Source organism: Corella eumyota, chromosome 4 (assembly GCF_963082875.1).
Source record: "Corella eumyota chromosome 4, kaCorEumy4.1, whole genome shotgun sequence".
Taxonomy (NCBI): Eukaryota; Metazoa; Chordata; class Ascidiacea; order Phlebobranchia; family Corellidae; genus Corella; species Corella eumyota.
In genome coordinates this window covers 15,003,905-15,027,788 of record NC_137493.1, presented here as the reverse complement: position 1 = coordinate 15,027,788, position 23,884 = coordinate 15,003,905, and the positions used below count along the sequence as shown (strand labels likewise).

Sequence of the window (23,884 nt, the reverse complement as noted above, 5' to 3'; positions counted from 1 at the left end):
AAAACGTGATTATTTTCTACTTTATTAAACCACCATATTTAGTTATAGTACTTGCTCTTCAAAACAAATATTGTTGTCAGATCAAAAGCAAAATTTACTTTGGTTTCTATGGTTTTAGAAACGCTATAAAATCACATTTTTTGGTCAACATATTTTTCCGTCCAATGTAACGAATAAATTTTTAAAATAAAGAAGATTTTAGAGCTTAACCATGACAGAAGCAATGAATAAATTGTTCGGTTTGCACGAAAATCAATTCGCGAAAAGTTTAGACAAATTTCAGCTTCAGAAACTTTACGAAGAAATTAGAGTTGGGGGTTTAAACATACCACAGGTGAATATATGTATAGCTTAGGTTATTTATTAATATACCTTATGTATATATAATAATTCTAATAAAATTTTAATTTTAAATCAAAAAACAAATAGTGTATAGGCCAGTTAAATTTTTATTCGTTTATCCTCGATATAAAATACTAACTTTGTAATAATAGCCAACTAGCATTAATTATATTTACTAGATTGAAGCTTCAATGGAATATGTGATTGGAAGTTGTGACTGGATTTATCAAGATGACTTAAAACTTGTTTTAGAAGTATAAAAGCTTTATAAATATTTTTTTATAAATATTTCATTATATGTCTCTTTCTATTTAATGTGAAATGGTGAAATTATTGACTGAGTATAACTATTTTACCTATGCTATTAACCCGGCCTTATGTTTTCTATGTTTTTTTGTGAATATGTCTATATAAGCATAACAGGCGTTTTTATAATTCAAACTACTATAGCTTTTTATATGGTATATTAAATAGAAGAAATATTGAGATAGTAAAATTTATTGTTAATTTTTTTTTGTTTTTTTGTATTTATTCGATAATATTTTTTTAGGAAATGGATAGAAGATATTTCTTATTGAAGGATCTACATTGGGAATTTGCTTTATTAGATAACCAACATATTGGAGCAATTACTGTAAAACAAGCAAGGTATATTTAAATCAGTAGTTGTTATTAAAAGGCTGTTGTTATTTTGTTAGATTTTTAAGGTATTTAAAGGTTTTTAATTTACTTTAAATATGGTTTGAATAAAAAAATATTGAAATATAGGTTTTACTGAGAGAGATTACATAAGGTCTTAACCATTATTATTTTTATGTTTTTTTTACATTTAAAATAATGTATGAATACAATACGTAAATATAGTTCCATTAAAAATTTTATAATAACATTTAAAACTAATAATTCTGTCATAAATCGTTGACAAAGAAAAATATCTACGATGTAATCAAAAACATATTAGCGAAAAAACTATTTTAACTGCTTTTCACCTGGTCGGCAGTGGGCGGTAAATAGCAATTATACAAAATTTACTTTTATTGAGATAAAAAAAAAATGCGTAAAAATTCTGTTTTTACTATTTTTGTTTAAAAAATATTTTATTAAATAAATGCATGTTTTCACAAGGTTATGTTTTACACAGAAAAACGATTAAAATCAATTTTGCAAATTTAATTTTATTGTTGCAAGCTTCGTGCTGAAGTGCGGTAATTTAAAACACGTGGGCCATGTTATCTTTATGACGTCACAAGGAACAGGAAGTCTAGTCATTTGTCTCTTTATTTTTTAATTTTCTACCGCGCCCATATTGTAAAAGTGCAGGTTTTTATTAATGCACATTTTAAGAACGCAATTAAATGTTGGCTGCCAAATATAGTGAAATTTTTACGTCTACGTTTTTAAATTGTGTTAAAAATTGTCTGAAACGTTAATACATCATTTAAATACTGTATTTAAAAAAAAAACAATAACAAAAGGATAATAAAAACCCAGAAATTTCTGAAATTATTTTTTTTCAATTTTAAAATTAAAAAAAAAATTGTGGCACTTTTAATTTTTAAACAAACGTTTTGATTACGTCACTTGATTTGAATGACGTCATCTGCTGTTAATCCCTGGACCAGCATAACCGCAGTTTTGTTGCATTACGTCATAGTCTCGACCCCCCTGAGCTTGGGGGGGTAAACCGAGAAACTAATGCAGCAAAAGCTGCGGAGGTGCTGATTACCGGTATAAATTTTTTTGGTGAATTTTTTTTCTAAAAAAAAAAATTAATAAAATTAAATTTAAGTTATAAATTATACATTTAAGTACGTAATGTAGTAATTCTATACACTTTTAATGGATATCAATTTAAAAAGCGGCCTTTTTTATTTATTTTTTTTTTGTCTAAAATTTAATAAAATTTCCGTTCTCCGTTAACGTGTCATGACTATTAGAACGTTTTTAACTATTTTTGTTAAAAAAATTTTACAAACAATGTTAAATATTGTTGTTTTTTTTTTATTGTACGAAAATTAAAAAAAAATTTTTGTATATGTATATATTTTTTCCCTTTTTTCTTTGAAATAAACTGTAAAATACAATTAAAAAAAATTAATTGCGTTTTTAAACCTTTTTTTCCAGAAACTAATTTAAATATTTAAAAGCTCTTTAATTAAATAATGTCAAAATTTAATAAAAAATATTAATTTTAATTTAAAAAAAATTTAATTCGTAATTCCTTAAAAATACGATATAAATATGCATACCTTTTAAAATTTAATTAACTTACCATGAAGTGATGTACTTTAAATTTGCATTTTTTGCAATAACTTTAACTATACCTTGCAAGTAGTTAATATGCTGATTAAGATGATAACACCTCTTTTTATTTACTCTTATACGGAAATAATGCTCGAATACGCGTTTTGTTTTCTTTTTTCTCTTTTCTATCTCTCTCGTTTTATCTCGCCGCGCTTCTCTCTCTTTTTTAAATGCTGTTACTTTTTAAAATTAATTAAAAAAAATATTAAAATAAAAATGTGTTATCTATTTAACATAAAACTATTTATATAAAAGGTTTTTTTAAGATAATAACAATTTTAACAAGCTCTTTACAAAATTTATTAATTTTTTTTTTCTAACTTCGCATAATTTTATTTTTTGCAATTAATTTTAAATATCCTCCATACAGCTTTAGCCTTTTATTATTCTATTTACGTGGCAAGCTTTAAACTGACGTGTCATAGCCGATTTCCTACAAAACAAACTGCACAAAATCCTGTTGTCTATAACTTAAGGATATCGTTTCACCGGCTGCATTATAAATCCATTGTTCAATAATTCTAATTCCTTTAGTGCACCTGTTTATAATGCATATATCGTGAACAGATTTATACGAATTGAATTGTTGTATTTAAATGGCGTAAAACACAATCTGTTTTGGATATTAAATGTTTGTGGAATACTGTTGTTTGTATTTTGATTGACGCCTGTATTATTAATTTATTAGTTTAAACAGCTTGCTAATGTTTTGTGTTAATTTGAATTGTGATGTTTCTCAAAATGCAGTAAATCTAAAATTATTTTAGCATATTTATTTTCCCGTTATCTTATAGTAGTAAGAACATTTTTGCTTTTTTTATTTATCCCTAATGCGACTTTACGACCTAAACATAGAGTAACATCAGTTATCCTGACCCAGTCTCGAGTTACCTTTGGCAGTTTGGGGTATTATTAATTACAATTTCCCTTTAATAAAACTCTTGAATAACTGTTGGCTTGGCAGAAGTTCATGTTGCTTATAGCTCCTTACTCAAAGATGCTACACCATTTAAGCAGTGGGGATCAAACCTAGGACCTAATGTAGTGAGCCCTAGGATTTTAAACACTACATAACCCTGCCATTCAAATTGAATATACTACCGTATCTTAATACAAAAACTGTTATTTTTTAGATTTTTATTTGAGGCAGTTCACAAACAATTATTTTCTTTAAAACGTTGGGAAAATTTTCTTAAGTCACGACCGCTCTCTACTGCCCCCTTGAGCTTTGCTGAAATCGAAGTCGACTTATGCAATAAACCAAGCGTGGAGTTATGGACTGAAAACGACTCAAATCTGGGTAAAATTTCTAATTCTTTTAAAAGGTTGTATATAATGTTAGGCTTAATTTTTTTTACTGTATTTTAGACTCAAGGTCTGAAGTTCGATTACAGCTGGGAATTTTTATTATTTTTAATTGTTATTTTTTTTGAATGTGTAAATTAAAATAAATTTAAATTTTTCTTTAGCTAACATTACCTCGGTACCTTTGCCTATGCCTGGGATCAAACTTAAAGTTAAAAAGAAACCGGTCACTCCGGAACCGATTCCTAAAAAGGTAAAATCTTGAATTTATTTATATTTTTACATTGTACTTTTAAAATTTATACATAATTAATAAAAGTGCTTTTTTATAATATTATTTTTTTAGATTGAAATTCCTAAAATCGTGGAACCGCCGCCGAGAATAGAAGTTCAAAAAACAGGTTTGATTTTAAAAACATAAATATTTGAAATTAAGTAATCGCACAGTAAGTTATATAACATATCCAAATTAGCCTTACTAAAAATTCAAATTTAAAATATTGCAAACCTAAAACAGTTTATTAAATTGGCACCATATTATTCTATACGTTAAAACAAAGCATGTGCGTTTTATTATTATTTCCTTTTCTTCATGAAATTTGTATTGTCTTGTCAATTAAGTCTTAGAAATATTACACATATGGGGTTTAATCTATCTTTCTCAGAACGTATATACACGTATGCTTTTATACTTAAAGCGCTTTACGCATATGTGCAATTTATTTTGTTTTATAATTTAAATCAAAGACCAAATGAGTGCAAATTTTAATATTTTCGAATTTAAGAGTAAGTGTGTTAAAATTGCCTTTTTTGCTGCCTTTTAGTACATAACAATTTTAGTAAATTATCTAAAGCATTTGGCGTTTAGAAGACCGGCAGCGTGGTGTAGTGATAAGAACACTTGCTACCACACATGAGGTCGTGGGTTCAATCCCCACTGCTCTTATGCTGTAGTAAGTAAGGCGCTATAAACGGTATGAACTCTTGCTGAGCCAGCACTTGATCAGCAGCATAATTACCGGGCAATTATAATCTATAATATCCCAAACTGCCACAGAGGCAACTCGAGACTGGGTCGAAGTAACTAATGTTACTCTATGTTAAGGTCGCGCATTCGACCTTTCCACATCGAGGATAAATCTATATACAAAAAAATGGGTAAATATGCTGGGCATCACAACATAAGGTCTCTGGTTTGATTCTCAATGCTTTCATGCTGTAGCGTATTTGAGTAAGGCACTTTTAACGTTTATATATTTTTTTTAGTACAATACCAGCAGAATAATAGTAGGGGATATATAACATGTCAATTATATTCAAACTTGCAAAGTCAATTCAAGACTAGAGATATTTATTACCTAAAAGAAATATAAAATAAGACACTATATCTTAAAGGACACTATATCTTAACCAATAACATGGGACTACTTTACAAACGTACAAACTACATGCAATTTTATACCAATTTTGTTCTATATTTATAATTTTTTGTTAACTTAAAAAAAAACAAATGAGTGATATTACTAAGATAAGATCGTATTTGTTAATGCTGGTTCGTGCAAGTACGCAAGTATATTGTCATACAATAACGGATACACATTATAATTAATCATAACCTAAACAATCAATATTTTTCAATAACAACGACTTAACACTTTGTTTAAAACCTGGTTTAAATGGCATTTTTATTAACATACAGTTTTAAACCAAAAATAATAACAAAAGCTTGTGACATTACGATTGGCAGCAACAGTATTCGAACTAGGGACCTTAAATCACAGAATTACTTCTTTTTTTCTTCGATATTGCCACAGAATTTTTAAGTCATGTTTTAAATATATTTTTTTATGAAAAATGCAATAAAAATAAGATATTACACATAATTAATTATTATTTCTATATTTGGTGTGGTTGTTACTATATAAGGCGTTGTGTAATTAACGATTACATGAATACAAGTATTGCCAACAAGTGATTAAAGTGGTCCTCTCTAATAGGAAATGTACATCCTTTTTCTTTGCCTACACAACATCCTTATTGTTTTAATAAGTTTGCCCACATTATAAAATATACAAAATAACAAATCACTATTTTTAAAACTTTTTTAATTTTTTGTATTTTCACAATTTTTTTTTAAATTTAAGCAATATTTTTTTGAATTTTTGTTGAGTTGAAAGCTTCTATTTTTTTGAACGGTTACGTCATTTGGCAAATTTGTGACGTCATCAAATAGCCGCGTGACGTCAGAAGTTAATTCCTGGTCCATAGTAACCGCAGTTTTGTTGCATTACGTCATTAAAAGCTAGTGCAACAAAAGCATTGGTTGCTCTGGTACCGGCAAAAATGACGTCACGACATTAAAATTTACGCCACCAATTTACAAAATGACGTCAGAAGTAAATTCCTGGTAAACTGTAACCGCAGTTTTGTTGCATTATACAATTTAAAAGCTAGTGCAACAAAAGCATTGGTTACAGTGTACCGGTAAATATATCATGGTGTAGTGGTCAGAACACTTGGCTTTACTACATGAGGTCCTGGGTTCAATCCTCACTGCTATCATGCTGTAGCGCCTTCGAGTAAGGCGATATAAACGGGTTAAACTTCTGCTGAACTAATACTTAATCAGCAGCCTAATTATTGGACAATTATATTTTATTACATTAAAAAGTAAAGGCAACTTGAGACTGGGTCGGGGTAACAAACCTGACTCAATGTTTGGGTCAAGTGAACCTTTCCACATCGAGATTAATCTTACAATATTTTGCTTTTTATTTGAATCTAAAACCCAACATTTTTGTTGCCATTTTTGTTGGTATGTGTATTCTAATACTGCCGTCTTTAATTACTTGCACCAATAAGAAAACGTTTTCTTATATATAGAACTGATCTATGACGTCATTTCTACGTCACAAAATGAGTAATTTGACGGATTTCTTCATTTTTAACGCATTAATACAGCGTCATATGCATTGCAATTAGGTTTTAAGTTAATAGAAGGAGAGCTCATAGGATATGAACAAATATTTTGTTAATTTAGTAATGTGAGTCAGTTGCTAGCTTATTAAGCTTATTAAGATTTGCGTATTTCTGGGTCATATTATTTATAGGTTTACGTATGTTAAAACGGACTCAAAAACGCATATAACGTAAATTTATGATCTTAAATAAAAACATTAGTGTAATAATGACAATCGTTTTGTAATGCAAAAAAAATTAGATTTTTACCCAATTTTGGTATCATGTATGTGTAAAGAATTTTTATAAAAGCGCCTTTTTTAAAAAAATTTTGCTTTGGATTTTGTGATTTTTTTATATTTTTAATGTACAAGTTAAGAATTAATATTTTGGCTTAATAATCTGTATGTAAAATAAGTTTTAATTTCTAAACATTTTATTTGTTTCTAATAACAAAGCGACTCTTTACCGCCCACTAGCGGCTTGTCGGTGTTTGTTGTTGTAAAATAACAAAAAGAATAGTTGTGTTGTGACTGTATGAAAATACAGTCTATTAGACCTATGCTTTGAGTCGCACTAATGTCGTATAATATACTTTCATTTTTAGCGTTTACAGATTGCTTATATACGTTTAATTATTACATGTTGTTTAAAAAAATTAAATTAAATTTTAATTTTTTAAGATAGAATATATATGCCTAAAATGTTTTTTATCTTGTGTTTTTACAGATTCTTTAGCTGCCGAGCAAGCTGAAAATAAGAAAAAGGAATTGGAGAAAAAATTGGCTGAAGAAAAGGTTTATATTTAACCATATTGTTGCTATATAAAAAAAACAAAAAGTTTGGTTTATAATTTTATTTATTTGTTAGTTGGCAAAAGAGAAAGCTAAAAACGAAAGTCTTGAAGAAGAAAGGATAAAAAAAGAAAAAAGAGCAGCTAGAAAAGCGGCAAGAAAATCAAAAGGTTTGTTTTATGTAGTAGCAGCCTAAGTAAGTCCCTAATGGTACCTTTCCTATTTATTCTAATTCACCTGCAGCGGGCTGTAGTGGTCAGATCATTTGACTTTACTACACGAGGTCCTTGGTTTGATCCCAACTGCTCTTATGCTGTAGTGCCCTTTAGTAAGGCGCTATAAACGGTATAAACTCCTGCTGAGCCAGCACTTAATCAGCAGCATAACTATTAGGCAATTATAATCTATAATATCCCAAACTGTTAAAGGCAACTCGAGACTGGGTCGGGGTAACTGATGTTACTCTATGTTAAGGTCGTGAAGTCGATCTTCCCACATTAAGAATAAATAAATATAAAAACGAATAATGAATGTATTAGTAAAAAGACAATGGCACCAAGTGAATGTTTTCAACTTGTGGATGGAAACAAAAATTTATTTTTTAATTTTTTTAGAGCAACACGTGGTAGGCAACCTAGAAGATGCGATGGAGATAATGGATCGAAAATTATTAGAGCCCGCAATTAAGGAATACAAAAACACGAAGTTGTCCTCTAAAGTTAACAAGTCCGATTTATTACAAAGAGCCGAGACTTTACTCGAGATGCTGAAGTGTTCTGACGGTTAGTTAAGAATATTTGTAATTTTAAGAAGTCATTACATTTTTACAAATTAATTTTTTCTTTTTTCTATTTAGTTATTTATTAAAAAAAATATTTACAATTTACTTATTGAGTTACTTATTTAGCTTTAATATTTATTTTTTTCAGTTTTTACTGATTTTTTTTTAATTCAATTTTTACATAAAAAAGAAAGTTTCAATATTTTTTTACTTAATTTTTTTTTTAATTTACAATTTATTTTTTTGTTATTTATATTTTTTTAAATTTTTTCTAGGGTTAAAAGATGCTATGACACGTCGTATAATAGCTGATTTAGAATCTGCTATTAACGACACCAATAATAAATCATTCAAACAACCTAACTGGCTTGCTAATCAAGTTAATAGAGCTAACGAATTACTTGCTAGGCTAAGAAAATTAGAAAAACTAAGGAGCGAGGTAAAAAAGATTTAAAAAAAAAAAAATATATTTTTTTTTTCAAATTTTAAATTTTAAATTATTTTTAATTTTATTTTTATTAAGGTGTTGGATTTAAAACAAAGCACAATTGCTGAACTAAGGAGTTACAAAAAACCCCTTGCTATCATTCACCATGTTATGATTGCTACTTATTTGCTATTAGGCACCCCTGAAAAAGAAACGAAGGTAAGTTAAACTTTTATCCTATTTTATAAAAACTTAAAAATTAAAAAAAAAACATTTATTTTGGTTTTTGTAACTTATTTAATATTTAACTTGTAATATACATCTCTTAAATGTCGTATTTTTTGCTGTAAAATATATTTTTGATAAATACTATTAAGCAAGCGCCTAATAGTGTGGTATAACGGTTATGGCATCAGGTTACTGCCCAAAAGGTTTTGGGTACGAGCCGCAGCAATGCCATACTATTCGCCCTTTAGCTTGGCGTTTACAAATAGCTTTAAACACGTCCCAACAGCACATTTTTTTTCCAATTTAAATATAAAAAAAATATCTCTTTAAGTTTTACAAATAAAAGGGAAAAAAAACTAAAAATAATAGGCAACAAAAAATTGGTTTTATTTTTATTTTTATTTCGATTTACTTTTAATAGTTAAACATTAAAAAAATATAAAAAGTAAAAATAAAAAATCTATGAAAAAATCGAAGATAATAAATTAAAAAAAAAATCAAAAATCCGAAGTTGAAAATTGAAAAACTTTAATTTTATGCGAACTGTCTGTAACCGCTATTGAGTTATTCCCGTTCCTACATATAGCAACCGGCTTTATTAACCCTTGGCTGTCTGTGATCACGTGACGCACAAATTTGCCTTCTTTCGTGAAAAGTGAGATTCGATCTTGGGATTTGTCCACGACTAAAATGTTGTCGTTGTCGTCCACGCAAATGCCACGTGGGTCGATTACGGTGCATTGTGGGCAGAAATTGATCGACGATTTGCTCGAGTAGGTTTGACTTTTAATATCTCTAAAAAAAAATTTTAAATTATTTTTTTTCAAATATTTTAATCAAATATGTTTCTATATATTGACAATTATAAGCAGTAGCTCTGCCTATTTCTATACAAGAGGTCTTGGGTTCGATTCCCACTGCTTCAACGTCAATATCTTTGATATTAAGTTTTGTATACTCCTTTACAAAAAAAAATAAACTAAGATATGTGTTATTGCTTGAAATACGTATACTATTCAAGCTATTGGTTGCTTACTCTTTTGTTATGTCATTTACGAAATCGTGGCCCGAGTTTCTTTTGTTTTGTCGGCGGGAATTCGGTGAACTTTTTCTCGTTAATTTATTGCTGAACACCGATGTCCTTGTTCCCTCAGAACAGTTAGAGTTAAAGTCTGCCAGTTTGGTGTTCTGGTCTAATTTAACGTCATTTGACGTCACCAAGCGTTCTTTGACGTCATTTTGTATCGATGACGTCGAAATTTTGGACAGTGACGTCATGCTTTTGTTCGATTTTCGGCTTTGTCGTTTTCGGTTAAGCACGCCGCTGAAATATTGAATCAAATTCCGAACCCCGCCCTTTGTCGTTGTTTCTTCGCGGGTTTTTTTGGTCGAATTCCCGCGGTGGATTGTCTCGAAATTCCGGCCTGAGTTACTTCTGGTTCGCCATAAGACATGATCTCTAAATTTAATAAGACTAATTTAGTCTCAATTTAATGTATTTAAATTGTTTTTAGTATGGTCAGTTATGGTTTGTACTGGTTTTATTATCAATTAAACTGATCAATTGTATTTTACGGTTTTCGAAAAAACTTGGGGCCGTAAAGTACGAGAGAAAAATAGAAAAAACCGTAAAGTAATACAGAGAATTAGTGAGGACCGTAAAGTACTAAAGGGAATTAGCGAGGACCGTAAAATACGGTAGAGAATTTGGAGGGACTGTAAAATACGATAGTTTTTCTAAGAACCGTAAAGTACAAGTGATTCAATAAATAAAATGTGTTGCTTTTATCAGCTAAGAAAAAAAAATTAAAATATTCAAAAAAAAAAGTGCCTTTGGCGGGAATCGAACGTCGAACCGCTCAATTAAAAATCACCTGTATTTTGGCATTACGCCGACATTTGTCATCCCGTGCGATGCTGCAATCAGCATCCCGTACTGCGTGCTTTTATTAACTTCAATGCAATCGGCTTGGAATTTTTTTGGCGTACTTGTCGCGATGACGCTGTAGTTTGGCGCGCTGTCGCTGTTACTGATTAAGGTCGTGGGCACGCCAAGTGATGACGTAGATATTGATGACGTCATTGGCTCTGGGGTAGTCAGAGAGTCGCGAATTTGGACAGCTAAAAAAAAAAAAAATTTAAAAAAAAATTTTAATTTAAAAAAAAATGTTTTAAACAAGTTTAAAAAAGTAAAAGAATACCCACGTGATGCCGTGACGCCACAATTGGAGCAGGAATTATTCTGGCCAATCACGAAGTCGATTTTTCCGTTAGAACTTAAAACCAAAACTTCCTTTCGACCTGTGTCAGTTACCAAAATCTAAAAAAATTCAAAATTCAAAAAAAACAAAATCACAATTGTTGAGGCTTCCAATTTTTTTTTTATTAATTTTTTTATTTACTACTTGTAGGAATTTTTTTATTGTTATTTATTTTTTTGTCTACAATTTTTACTTTTCTTACAATTTTTTTAAATTTTTTTTAATTTTTTATCTACAACAATTTCTTTAAATTATTTAAATTTTTACTTACTTGGCTTAAGCTGTTAGTTGCAACATAACGGGGTGCAGTCAACAAAATATCGTCCTTGTATTTTTCATTTAAAAATGATTCTTTTCTGCAAGATTCTGATAAACTTTTGGGACGGAAAGTCCCTTTACGTCTTGCACGGGGTCTAAAAGGGAAAGTGGATTTTAGGGGGCAAATTTGTTGGGTAATGTGGGGTAGATGTTATTTTTAAGGGGCGTTTTAGGGGTAATATGGGGTAGATGTTATTTTCGAGTGGTGTTTTTAGGGGGTAATATGGGGTAAAATGTGATTTGTGAGTGGTGTTTTTAGGGGGGAATATGGGAATGATGTTATTTTTAAGGGGCGTTTAAGGGGTAATATGGGGTAAAATGTGATTTGTGAGTGGTGTTTTTAGGGGTGAATATGGGAAAGATGTTATTTTTAAGGGGCGTTTAAGGGGTAATATAGGGTAAAATGTGATTTGTAAGTGGTGTTTTTAGGGGTAATATGAGATAAAATGTGATTTGTGAATGATGTTTTCAGTTGGGTAATATAAAGTGGACAAATAGAATGTTATTTTTTTGGGGCGGTTTTTGGGGGTAATATGGGGAAAGATAATTAAAATGTAATTTTAAGGAGCGTTTTTAGTGGGGTAATTGAATGAAATGTTATTTTTAGGGGTGTTTTTAGTGGGGTAACTAAATGAAATGTTATTTTTAAGGGGTGTTTTTAGTGGGGTAACTAAATGAAATGTTATTTTTAAAGGGGTGTTTTTAGTGGGGTAATTGAATGAAATGTTATTTTTAGGGGTGTTTTTAGTGGGGTAACTAAATGAAATGTTATTTTTAAGGGGTGTTTTTAGTGGGGTAACTAAATGAAATGTTATTTTTAAAGGGGTGTTTTTAGTGGGGTAATTGAATGAAATGTTATTTTTAAGGGGTGTTTTTAGTGGGGTAATTAAATAAAATGTTATTTTTAAGGGGTGTTTTTAGTGGGGTGATTAAATAAAATGTTATTTTTAAGGGGTGTTTTTAGTGGGGTAACTAAATTAAATGTTATTTTTAAAGGGGTGTTTTTAGTGGGGTAATTAGATAAAATGTTATTTTTAAGGGGCGTTTTTAGTGGGGTAACTAAATGAAATGTTATTTTTAAGGGGTGTTTTTAGTGGGGTAATTAGATAAAATGTTATTTTTAAGGGGCGTTTTTAGTGGGGTAATTAACTGAAATGTTATTTTTAAAGGGGTGTTTTTATTTTACAAAATTTTGACATCGTTGAAATATTTTTTTAAAGTTTGTTTTTAATTTTTTTACCTGTTGGGTTCTTGTTCCGATAACTTTCTTCCGTTTCCAATTTCTTTCACGATTTCCCCTTTCTTGTTGATCACATAAACCCTTCCACCACGACTATCCGTTACTACGTACCTACCTGTGTGTTAAATAACACTACGTCGTCTTTAAAGAGTTTTTGTAATGCCACGAATTTTTTAATATAAAATTTCTAAATCTGACTTTTAAAGATATTTAACTCGCCGAATGACGTCACGAGTTTTCATGACGTACCTTTGACGTCACAGGTTATTCCCCAAATGCACAAGAATTTATCGTTTTCGATTCTTCGTAAAACGGTCCCGTCTAATTTATATTCGCAAATCTAAAAAAAATATATAATAAAACTGTCCCCAAAATTTTTTAGGGGTTTACCAAAAATCCATAAGTACAAAACACACACGGTTTAATTTATTTTAAACATTTTGAGTTAGGCTATTTTAAGCTAGGAGCACACAGCATTTGGGCTATATGAATAAATATTATTATTATTTAAATTGTAACTTTGTTAGTTACCTCGGTAAGATGACAGACTGCGATATTTTTGCCGTCAAAAGTAGGTGTCACTCCCCGCCCATATCTCGGCCAAGTCGGGGTACCCAGAGTTGTCCATTTATTGTTTGGCCCAAATATTTGAAGCTAAAAGTAGTTAAAATTTATTATTTCGTGTTTAAGTAAAGTTTAACCCCTGTATTATGTCCTGGGTTTAATCCCATCTGCCCTTATGCTGTAGCGCCCTTTAGTAAGGCGCTATAAACGATATGAACTTCTGCTGAGCCAATACTTAGTCAGTAGCCTAATTATTGGGCAATTACGATCTATAATATCTTGAACTGTCAAAGGCAATTCGGGACTGGGTCGGGGGAGCTGACGTTACTCTATGTTTAGGTCGTAAAGTCGACCTTCTCACAACGAGGATAAATACATGTATATTAAGAATTTTAAAATTATTTTAAAGCGCTACCTTCACGTTTTCCGAGTCTGTACCCACAATGCACCCGTGTCTTGGTGAGTTAGTGACGTCATAAACGTTGATTGTCGTTTTTTTGTTGTTTTTACCTGGTAGGAAATCGATTGAACTTATTTGACCCCAGTCCATGAAATTGACCTAAAAAAAATTTTTTTTTAATTTGTTTTGGAAAAAATTAATTTTTAGTTTAACATTTAAAAAAATAGTTTTAAGTACTAAATTAATGTCAAATTATTAAATTATTTTTTTGAATTTATTTAAATTAATAAAATTTGTTAAATTATTTTTTTTTTTTAAATATATAGCTTACAAAATGAAATAAATATAGTTAGAATAACGAAAAAAGAAAAAAAAGGCGATCAAGGATTTATTAAAAAAATAAAAAAGGGATTTATTAAAAAAAAAAAAAAATTAAAAAAAAGAATTTATTAAAAAAACTCAAAAAAGTTGACTTTAAAAACAAAACAAAAAATTGACCGCCCCCTAAAAAAATTTTGGAAAAATTTACCTTTTTTGGTGGAACGCTAAATTTCGGGGACAAATCCAGATTTTTATCTTTTAAATTTAAATTTCCGCAGCTTTTGACATTATTATAAGTACTCATATTAGTTGGTCTGTAAATGTTATTATGGCTTAAACTTAGCCTTGGTTGTTGTTGGTTTTTGGATGGATTGACTTTTATTTGAACGGTATTTATTGAATGACTTCGTTTTGGCCTCGTTGTGTTTGGGGATAAACTACTTTTTTCACACGACAGGGTCGAAGATGACGTCACTTTGTTCTAGATTGAAATTTATCGATTGGGTTTGCATATTGATATTTTATATGACGAACTTAATCAATAAATTTTATTGAAAATTAAATTAGGAGTTTTTATTTATAGATAATAAACTTTGAGTTTTATGATTTATTTTTGACAAAACTTTTTATTATTTTTTTCAAAAAAAAATTATTTTAATGAAATTTTTAGACAATTTTTTTGTGAATTTTTTAACTTACTGGTAGAAACACTTCGTCGGTTTCGCTTATAGAAGATGAGTTTGTTTTTTTTCTTATTGATATTCTTTGCGTTTGGCTAAAAATTAAATTTTGTGTAAAAATTCAAAGCTTTTTATAAACATAAAAATGTAAATTTGAAAAACGAAGCGCAGATAAACTAATGTCATGATAAAAAAATATAACTGGCAGCGTGGTGTAATGTTAAGAACACTTACTACACTACACATGAGGTCGTGGGTTCAACCCCCACTGCTCTTATGCTGTAGAGCCCTTGAGTAAGGAGCTATAAACGGTATAAACTCCTGCTGAGCCAGCACTTGATCAGCAGCATAATTATCAGGCAATTAAAATCTATAATATCCCAAACTGCCACAGGCAACTCGAGACTGGGTCGGAGTAACTGATGTTACTCTATGTTTAAGTCGCGCATTCGACTTTCCCACATCGAGGATAAAGATATATACAAAAAAAATAAATATCAGTAAAATATAAAATTAAAAAAATTTTAAAATTAAAATTTTTACTTGTTTTTTGGGGTTTGTAGATAGCAGTTTGTATTATATTCTTGATGGTTTAAGTTATTTTTTTGATCATTGGCACCTAAATATTAAATATTTTATAATAAGTAATTTGTTTAATTTAAAAATTAATATAGCCTAACTTATATATTTTTTAAGACTAAGGTTTATATACTTTAAAAGTATACCAATATTCACTTTAATATGCCAACTTTGGCAGTCTTCTATAGCCCATAACTTAAATATTAAATAAATATTAAAAAGTACAAAAAAAGTAAAAAACTAACCTACAATAAGTAGTATACCAAATGGCTAAAACAGCTAATTTAATTCATTGAGTTCTTTTTCAAACTTTTTTTGTAGAAATTTCCAAACTAAAATCAACTACATTTCTTTAATAAAAAAACTTAACAAAAACCTGTTATTTCTTTATCGTTTTCTAAAAGAAACCCAGACCCAAAACCTTCCGTTGAATAAGACGTAAAACTCTGAAAAGACTTCGATTGTGATGTCATATCATCGATGTTTGATCTATAATAGAACGTAATTGAATTAGGAAAATTGAAATTATTTAATTGTTGGAGTTGATGCCCATTTTGTCTTTAACTTGTATCGATTCGATGAATAATTAAAGTGAAAATGAGTAAAAATTTTTAAACTTTTTTAAAACGTTTTAAATGTCACGGTTAAGATATTTTAAATAAAAAATTAACTAAAAAATAAAAAAAAAATTTTAATTATAAAATTCCGTTGTCAAAAATGTTAATATTAAACTCTAATTTTTTTTATTTAAAATTTGATACTAAATATAAAGTTAATTTAATAAGAAAAATTACTTTTTTGATTGACAGCCAAATGACAAAATTGACATTTTTAATATCGTAAAATTGATTTTTGGGACAAAAATATTAAGTCTAAATATAACTTTTATTAGTTTAAAATGTTTTTGTAAATCGCTACAAAAAAACCATAACAACTTACCTTTTTTGTATATATTTTTATCCTCGATGTGGGAAAGTCGAATGCGCGACTTAAACATAAAGCAACATCAGTTACCCCGACCCAGTCTTGAGTTGCCTGTGGCAGTTTGGGATATTATAGATTATAATTGCCCCATAATTATGCTGCTGATTAAGTGCTGGCTCAGCTAGAGTTTATACCATTTATAGCGCTTTACTCAAGGGCGCTACAGCTTAAAATCAGTGGGGATTAAACCCACGACCTTATGTGTGGTGTAGCAAGTGTTCTTACCACTACACCACGCTGCCGGTAAACTTAGTATTGTTGTGTTTAAAAAAAATCACAATATTTAGCTTCTAAAACATGCTTTTAAAACTGGACCTAAAAAGTTACCTATTTTGCGGTGAAACACATTTTCCCTCTATTAATTCTGCGTTTAATCCAAAATTTTCTTCTAATATAGAAGGACATAATCTATAATTACCACTTGGTGCCGTAAAATTTGAATCAAAATCAGTCTGGCACGCCACATCACAAACTTCTGGCGCAGTGGCGTGCATTTTCGCGTGGCTACAACGACAATTTTGGGCATAAGCCGGCGTGCATTGGTTGGGGTTTAAGTGATGGTTTTGGCACGCGGGATGCACGCCACAACATTTAGAAAAGGGTTGCGTTTGCCTTTGGTGCGTGCAGTTATTGTGCGTATAGTAATGATGGTGATGGTAAAATTCGCAGCAGTAAAAATGCTCTTCACATTTCGGCGTGCAATCGTTAGTCACGTGGTTAGGGTGTTGCACCTCTGGTGGCAATTTTATTTCGTCCTGACTAAAAAATATAACATAGGTCAAAAATAAGTGAAATTTTACTTATATGGTTTATGGTTTGATTGTTGGGTAAGGCAAGTAGTTGTATACACCGGCAGCGTGGTGTATTGGTTAGAACACTTGCCACACCACTCATGAGGTCGTGGGTTCAATACCCACTGCTCTCATGCTGTAGCGCCCTTGAGTAAGGCGCTATAAACGGTATGAACTCCTGCTGAGTCAGCACTTAATCAGCAGCTTAATTATCGGGCAAATATATTCTATAATATCCCAAACTGCCACAGGCAACTCGAGACTGGGGCGGAGTAACTGATGTTACTCTATGTTTAAGTCGCGCATTCCACTTTCCCACATCGAGGATAAAGATATATACAAAAAAAAAATAAGTAAAATAATTGTGTAATATTTTTATAACATGGTATATGTAATTTAATAAATGTTACTTGTTATTGGATTTAGTTACGATATTTAAATTATATAAATGGTAAATTCTCAAAAATGAAAATTGTCGTAATTTAAACTGTAATTTTGTTTAGAAAATTATAGTTAATAAAAAATTGGTAAAAACTATTTCAATTACCTGATATGTGATACTCTATAATTTTCACAAATCTTTGTATTATTTTCTTTATTTATCGTAACAGAATTTATTAAATTTGATTCGATTTGCGAATTTTTTTCGGGTAATTTTTTTTCCGTTTCTTTATTATAACAGCACGAACACAAACTTCCAGTTGGTTGGATTTTTAAATTTGGCAAAACTTCTGTCGAATTTTGGAATTTACAATTGTAGTTCTGAGACTTATAATGATCCAATTCATTTTTTTGTTCTTTTAACTTGTCTTTAATAATATCAGTAGTCATTTTAGGCCTATATTTAGAATTTAAATTTTCTTTTACCAAAAGTGTAAGAACCTGTAAAAAACTTGTAATTTATAATCGATAACTTTAAATATAAAAACAGGGGTTGTGATCAATAAAAAAAAACTATTTTTAAAACTTCACTAAACTTTAATTTTTATCCTAATTTTACAAAATAACAAACAAATTTACTACAATTTTTTTTCTTTTTATAGTACTTACATATGCTTTATATGGTATGTGATAACAACAATATATTAACGATACAAAAATAGGACAAATTGAAATTAAATTAATATTGATTTAAAATCCTTTGCAAGGGGATAAAAATATAAACAATTGAAATTAAACAATCATAAACGATTTTGATTAACATAATTTCTATAATCCTGTCTACTAATAAAATAATGCGATTTTGATAGACAATTATTAAAAAAATTAATATTGATAAAATTGATTTTTTTAATCATTTATTTTCAAAAACGAAATTTAAAAAAAATTTAAAAATATTTAATCTGAATTGAAGTGCTTGCTCAAAAATTATCTATGTAAAAACTAAACCATATTCACACGAGGTGTTATAACCAAACTATCTTATGTTTTTATACAACCATATTTTGACAGTTGAACAATTTAAAAAAATTTCAAAAACAAAAAAAAAACAGCCTAACTTATTCACCTCTTTTACGCAATACGTGAATTGCTAATTCCATCAAAGACTTATTGTAAATTATTTGGCCCTAGTTCTAAGGTATTTTAATTCCTATCCACGTATGTAATCTCCCAAAGGTATAGCGTACAATATATATCGTTCTTAAATTGCTAATAGGCCAAGTTTAAATGCTGCCAAAAAAATAAGCGTCAACTGACGTATGTTTATATAACTGACGTGAGAATATAAACCAATAATTGATTGATAATATATCTTGAAAATTTAAACAAATTTTTTATGGGTATTATATACAAATATTATTAGACTATATTTGTATTTACCTAACAACCTTATATTTATAGCTATTTTAATATTAGAACACTTTATTTTTTAACCTTTTTTCTGATTAAAAATATATTATTGCTTCTAAATTTTTCTAAATCTATTTTAATAATGATACATAATAATAACAAAGCCTACTTCTATTAATAAATTAATATATATAGCTCATTTCTTACATGCTATTGTAATATTATATTGCATTCTAAGACAATAAAACATCATGTATGTAAAATAGGACTTATGCTTTATAAGATATTACAACAATAAAAATATCGATATCTTTGAACTAATCTGCAAGGGGCATTGTGCACTATATGAAATTGATACTTAATTTTGTACACGGTCTCTAATACAGTGTAAGCTTTGACCTTTATTTTGAGTTGTACCTCACGTATTTTTTTTAGTATATAACGTTATAAGATAGACCGATATGTTTTATTAAAATTATATTAAAAAAACTTTACCTATACTGTCCTTAAATTCGAAAAAAATTTGATTACGTGCCGCGTTATTTTTACCTGAAAATTAGCATTGATTTTTAATCTGAGTACCTACTTTTAAGTCTACCATCTTAATACGCAATTAAAACTAAACCTGAAACAATAAAGACTAGAAATTCAATCGATCACTATACCTTAAGTGGTTATATTACATTTAACCTTTTTATCGATTTTCGGTCTTTTTTAAGATAAGAAACCCGCTATTAAAATTAAACTAAAGCGTAAGTTTAAAGTAAAAAGAGCTACCTAATGTAATGAACAATTAAACGCTGTATAGAATACGGTAGAATTAATAATTTACAGCTATTTATGTTTTTGTATGCTTTTTTTTATAAAAACAAACCACTAACATAATAAATACATTAACAATATGAAAAAATGTTAAAATATTAATTATTTTTTTTGCTTCTAAATGTCATTTAAAAAAAAAAGTTGTCTAGCTAGCCCTATCTTTTCTGCAATACCTGTCAAAATAACGTGCCTAAAACAGGTTTTCGCTGACTTTTCAAGTTTGTTTACCTTATTTCCATCCGCTACACTTACGACCGCAAACTTTACATTTATGTCGAAATGCCAGAACGTTATTTTGCCAGTTTGGTACGATTTATAATTTTTATTTTGCCATATGAAACCTCTATTTACGAAACTACCTTTGGTATTTACATTTGTGGTACGTCTATATACCATACCTGAATTTGTGAATTATACGTCTTATATTTAATCTTGTCTTTTTGAATTTAATGTCTAACGAACCTTACAAAAACTTCAAGGCTAAATTGAAATTTCCTCTTTACTGAATATTTAAATTTTAAGAATTCTAATAAAAGGGAAGTTTCCTATCTTAGCTATTTTTCGAATTTGATTTATAGGAAGCCCTCAAATTTAAATGCCATTCAAAATATTTTTAAAATTCCTGTGACGTTGCAAATTCGGGTATCGGTTCAACGCTTTATAGGTCTACCGCAGTTTGTGTAAAAAAAGGTTAAATTTAAACTGAACAAGACATTGCAAGACAAAAGTGATTGTAAAAGTGTCGGGCCTCGTTAATTATTCATGGAAATTGTTACTTTTTTAAGTGTTTGGTTTGTTTTTTTTATTTAAAGTTTAAATGGATATTGAAGGTCGATTATACAAGTTGTTTTTTTTACCTTAAAATTTAAACAATTCTTGGTAAATTTAAATAAATAATTCCGTAATTAAAAAAAATGTTTTTTTTATTCGTTTTTTTAATTTTTTTTTTTACAACATTTTTGCACTGGCTAATTTTACATATTCAGCCAAAAAATAATATATTTTTTTAAAAAATTGCATTTGTTCGTGGCATTAACCTTTATATTCGGTTCGTTAATTAACAAAACAATTCAACCAAAATCATTATTCGAACGAAAAATATTTTTTTTGAACTTTTTTTTAGAATATTTTAACACAAATTTTTTTGGGCCACGGATTTTGTAAATAAAATAGTTTACAACATTTTGTTTTTTCGTAAGTAGGTAATTTAATACTGTCAAAAGATTCAACACAATTGACTTTATTTAGTTTTAAAACAACCTTAGTAACCTTGCATTTTTTGCAGGTCATCCTTTGTTAAAAAATAAAATCAAAGATTAAAATTTTTCAATGTAAAAAACAAAATTTTTTTCAAAGGTTTTCTATTAGCTTAAAAATTGTATGTAATTATAATTTAAGCATTAGGTATCTATTATTTATATGTAATTCATTTTAAAAAATTATCTATTATCAAAAAATTTTTAAAATATTAAAAAACTTTTAACTTTTAAGCGCTTTGCACATATTTTAATTAATAATTTAACGTACAGAATTAACCTAATCCTACTATGGGATTAAATGTGCTTAAGTTTAAGTGAAACTGTATAAAACTTTCATTAATTATTAAATTTTAATCGGAATTAAGAAATCTTTACTTTGTCATTTTTGTTAAAAATACAGAAAAAATAATTATAGATTTAATGCAATTAAAACAGGATTTAAAATTTGGTGTTGTTTTAAAGAAAAATTATACAAAATAAAATAAATATGAACTACTAAAACAAATGTGGTGTTTCGACTGTTAAATTTTAATATTTTTACCCTATAAAAAGGCCATTATTTTTGCTTGGTTAAAAATTTTTGATAATATTAAAAATAACCAACATTGGGTTAAAAAAACACGGATTAAAATTATGGATCCAAAATAGGCGGACAAAAAAACGGGTACAAAATACGGATAAAAATTATAGATTCAAAAAATACGGATAAAAAAACGGGTACAAAATACGGATACAAAAACACGGGTTTGGCAGCACTTATATTTAAATTAAATACGGATAAAAACTCAGATTCAAAATACAGATAAAAAACTTTTTTTCTTCTCTAAAAAATGGTTAAAAAAAACTTTCCGCAGAAATGGTCGACTATCCAGAGTCTACTCGGTAAGACTGGGCGGGAAGGTTTAAAACGTCGAATATCCCAATGTGACGTCACAAATCTAAGCATTGATATCGTGAATCGAGCGAGGGAGATCATGGGTGAAAACATCGACCTTGAGGCAATAAGAGATGTGAGCGCCGGGGCAGCAACTTTCTTTGTTTGGGTAAGTACTTTTTTTGTTTTAATTAAAAAAAAAACCTTGTTAATATATTGGTAGGTACTTTTTTATTTGGTAACTACTTTTTTTAGACTCATTTTTATTTACAGTAATTCCTTTTTCTAAATCAATAAGTTAAAATATTGGTAAGAACTTTTTTATTTGGTAACTACTTTTTTTGACTCATTTTTATTTGCAGTAATTCCTTTTTTTCGAAATAAATAAGTTACAATATTGGTAAAGACTTTTTTGTTTGGTAACTACTTTTAAGACTTTTTTTTATTTTCGGTAAAACATTTTTATTTTAATGTATATTTTAAAAAAAATCAACTAATATAATAGTAGGTCATTTTTGTCCTATCGGTAACTACTTTTTTAAACTTATTTTTATTTGCGGTAGTTACTTTTTTTTTTAAATAACAAAGTTAAAATATTGGTTAGTCTTTTTTTGAGCAATTTTAATATTTTGTAAAGTTATTTTTACTTAAATATTTTCCTCTATATTTAAAAATTAATTTTTTAAACCTTTAATAGCATTAAGTTATTGGTCATATTTACTACTTTATATTAAACAGATATTAATTATTTTAACATTATTTAAAATTCGTATAAAAATTAAAGGTCGAAGGTATGGTAGAGGAATTCCTAAGCTTTGAGGAAACAACAGAAGATTAGATTTAAACTAAACATACATTAGTAGAAAAAAATAGTTTAATAACTACACATACATGACATAACATTAAAAAAAATTAGTTGTTTTAATTTACAATTATCATTAAGCTTAAAATATTAAAAAAATTGGTAACGTTTAGATTTAATTTGCACTTTTTTTTCATTTTTATTTAGTTTTAAATATTTTTAATTATGTTATTATGATTTTCATAAGTATAATTTGGTACTTTTGTATATATTTAATTTTTTACGTTTTCAATACGGTACATTGTTATAAATTTGTTTATATTCTTTTAGTTTAACATATTTTTAATTTTGTAGTTATTACTTTCAAAAATGTAATTTAATAATTGTGCATATTTTTTATTTTTACATTTTTAAAACGGTACTTTTTTAAAATTTATATAATGCAGTAAAATTTGTGATTTCTTACATTTCATTAGAAGTTTGGACAAAACTGTAGCGTTGTTATTTTTGTTGATCGTTTATATGCACTTGTGTTTTATTTTCTAATAACTTAAAGCATTTTTATGACAACTTTTTGTTTCAATTCAACATTGTTTATGTCATTATAACAATATATTCCATCGAAGAAGAATCTTACTAGCGGGTTTATTTAAAATAAGATAAGTAGAGGTCAATAATTTGGCAGCACTGATAATCAAATTAAATTTTTAGCTAGTATAGGTTAAAATTTCAACTTGAAAAAACGCAAAAGGTAACGAAGACCACGCCTCAAGCTATTTTGAAAATATATTACATGCGTTATTTGTCGGTATTAATTGTAAGTTCGTAAACCATATACGTGGTATTTATATAATTATAAACTGGCAGCTTTTTCAAAAAATGAAAAATGACTGGTAATACGATATATGTTAAATCGCAATCACGCGTAAAGCGAATTCTCGAATTTGGCTTTGCGCGCTCCGCGTCTTGTGCAAACCGGCCTTAACAATTCAGTAGTGCGTGTATAATTTCTAGTGTATAATTTTAATTTAATGTGTAATGTAAGACTCGATTTTCTTA

The 23,884-nt window shown here is 28.4% G+C and overlaps 2 protein-coding genes across 4 annotated transcripts; one reads left to right on the top strand and one right to left on the bottom strand.

Moving 5' to 3' along the window:
- The first annotated feature begins 93 nt into the window (after positions 1–93).
- On the top strand, positions 94–23,347 carry LOC145750382 (uncharacterized). Of its 2 annotated transcripts, XM_082566406.1 has the most exons (13): positions 94–334; positions 522–596; positions 893–990; positions 3,780–3,946; positions 4,116–4,204; positions 4,298–4,352; positions 7,639–7,706; positions 7,780–7,873; positions 8,318–8,485; positions 8,760–8,923; positions 9,008–9,130; positions 22,004–22,192; positions 22,808–23,347. In XM_082566406.1, exons 1-13 carry the CDS (start codon positions 212–214, stop codon positions 22,859–22,861), a joined length of 1,467 nt encoding a protein of 488 aa, XP_082422532.1. In that variant the 5' UTR covers positions 94–211; the 3' UTR covers positions 22,862–23,347. The 2 variants fall into 2 exon arrangements, with proteins under 2 accessions (XP_082422532.1, XP_082422533.1); XM_082566407.1 differs by lacking the exons at positions 22,004–22,192; positions 22,808–23,347 and adding an exon at positions 9,726–9,770.
- On the bottom strand, positions 9,948–18,154 carry LOC145750381 (uncharacterized). Of its 2 annotated transcripts, XM_082566404.1 has the most exons (14): positions 17,825–18,154; positions 16,814–17,245; positions 15,879–15,991; positions 15,467–15,542; positions 14,943–15,018; positions 14,452–14,724; positions 13,938–14,081; positions 13,490–13,612; positions 13,208–13,298; positions 12,959–13,073; positions 11,672–11,813; positions 11,345–11,459; positions 11,014–11,260; positions 9,948–10,598 (listed from the first exon to the last, which is right to left on the bottom strand). In XM_082566404.1, the coding sequence occupies exons 1-14, from the start codon at positions 18,106–18,108 to the stop codon at positions 10,172–10,174; spliced, it is 2,658 nt and encodes an 885-aa protein (XP_082422530.1). In that variant the 5' UTR covers positions 18,109–18,154; the 3' UTR covers positions 9,948–10,171. The 2 variants fall into 2 exon arrangements, with proteins under 2 accessions (XP_082422530.1, XP_082422531.1); XM_082566405.1 differs by lacking the exon at positions 9,948–10,598 and having other exon boundaries at positions 11,047–11,260; positions 11,341–11,459.
- Positions 23,348–23,884: the final 537 nt, after the last annotated feature.

Coding starts and splice junctions, on each gene's coding strand:
- LOC145750381 (XM_082566404.1), bottom strand. CDS start 18,108: ATGACTACTGATATTATTAAAGACAAGTTAAAAGAACAAAAAAATGAA. Junction 15,543..15,878: donor AAACGATAAAGAAATAACAG/GTTTTTGTTAAG, acceptor TTTAATATTTAG/GTGCCAATGATCAAAAAAAT. Junction 15,019..15,466: donor CTACAAACCCCAAAAAACAA/GTAAAAATTTTA, acceptor TTTAATTTTTAG/CCAAACGCAAAGAATATCAA.
- LOC145750382 (XM_082566406.1), top strand. CDS start 212: ATGACAGAAGCAATGAATAAATTGTTCGGTTTGCACGAAAATCAATTC. Junction 3,947..4,115: donor TGAAAACGACTCAAATCTGG/GTAAAATTTCTA, acceptor ATTTTTCTTTAG/CTAACATTACCTCGGTACCT. Junction 8,924..9,007: donor TAGAAAAACTAAGGAGCGAG/GTAAAAAAGATT, acceptor ATTTTTATTAAG/GTGTTGGATTTAAAACAAAG.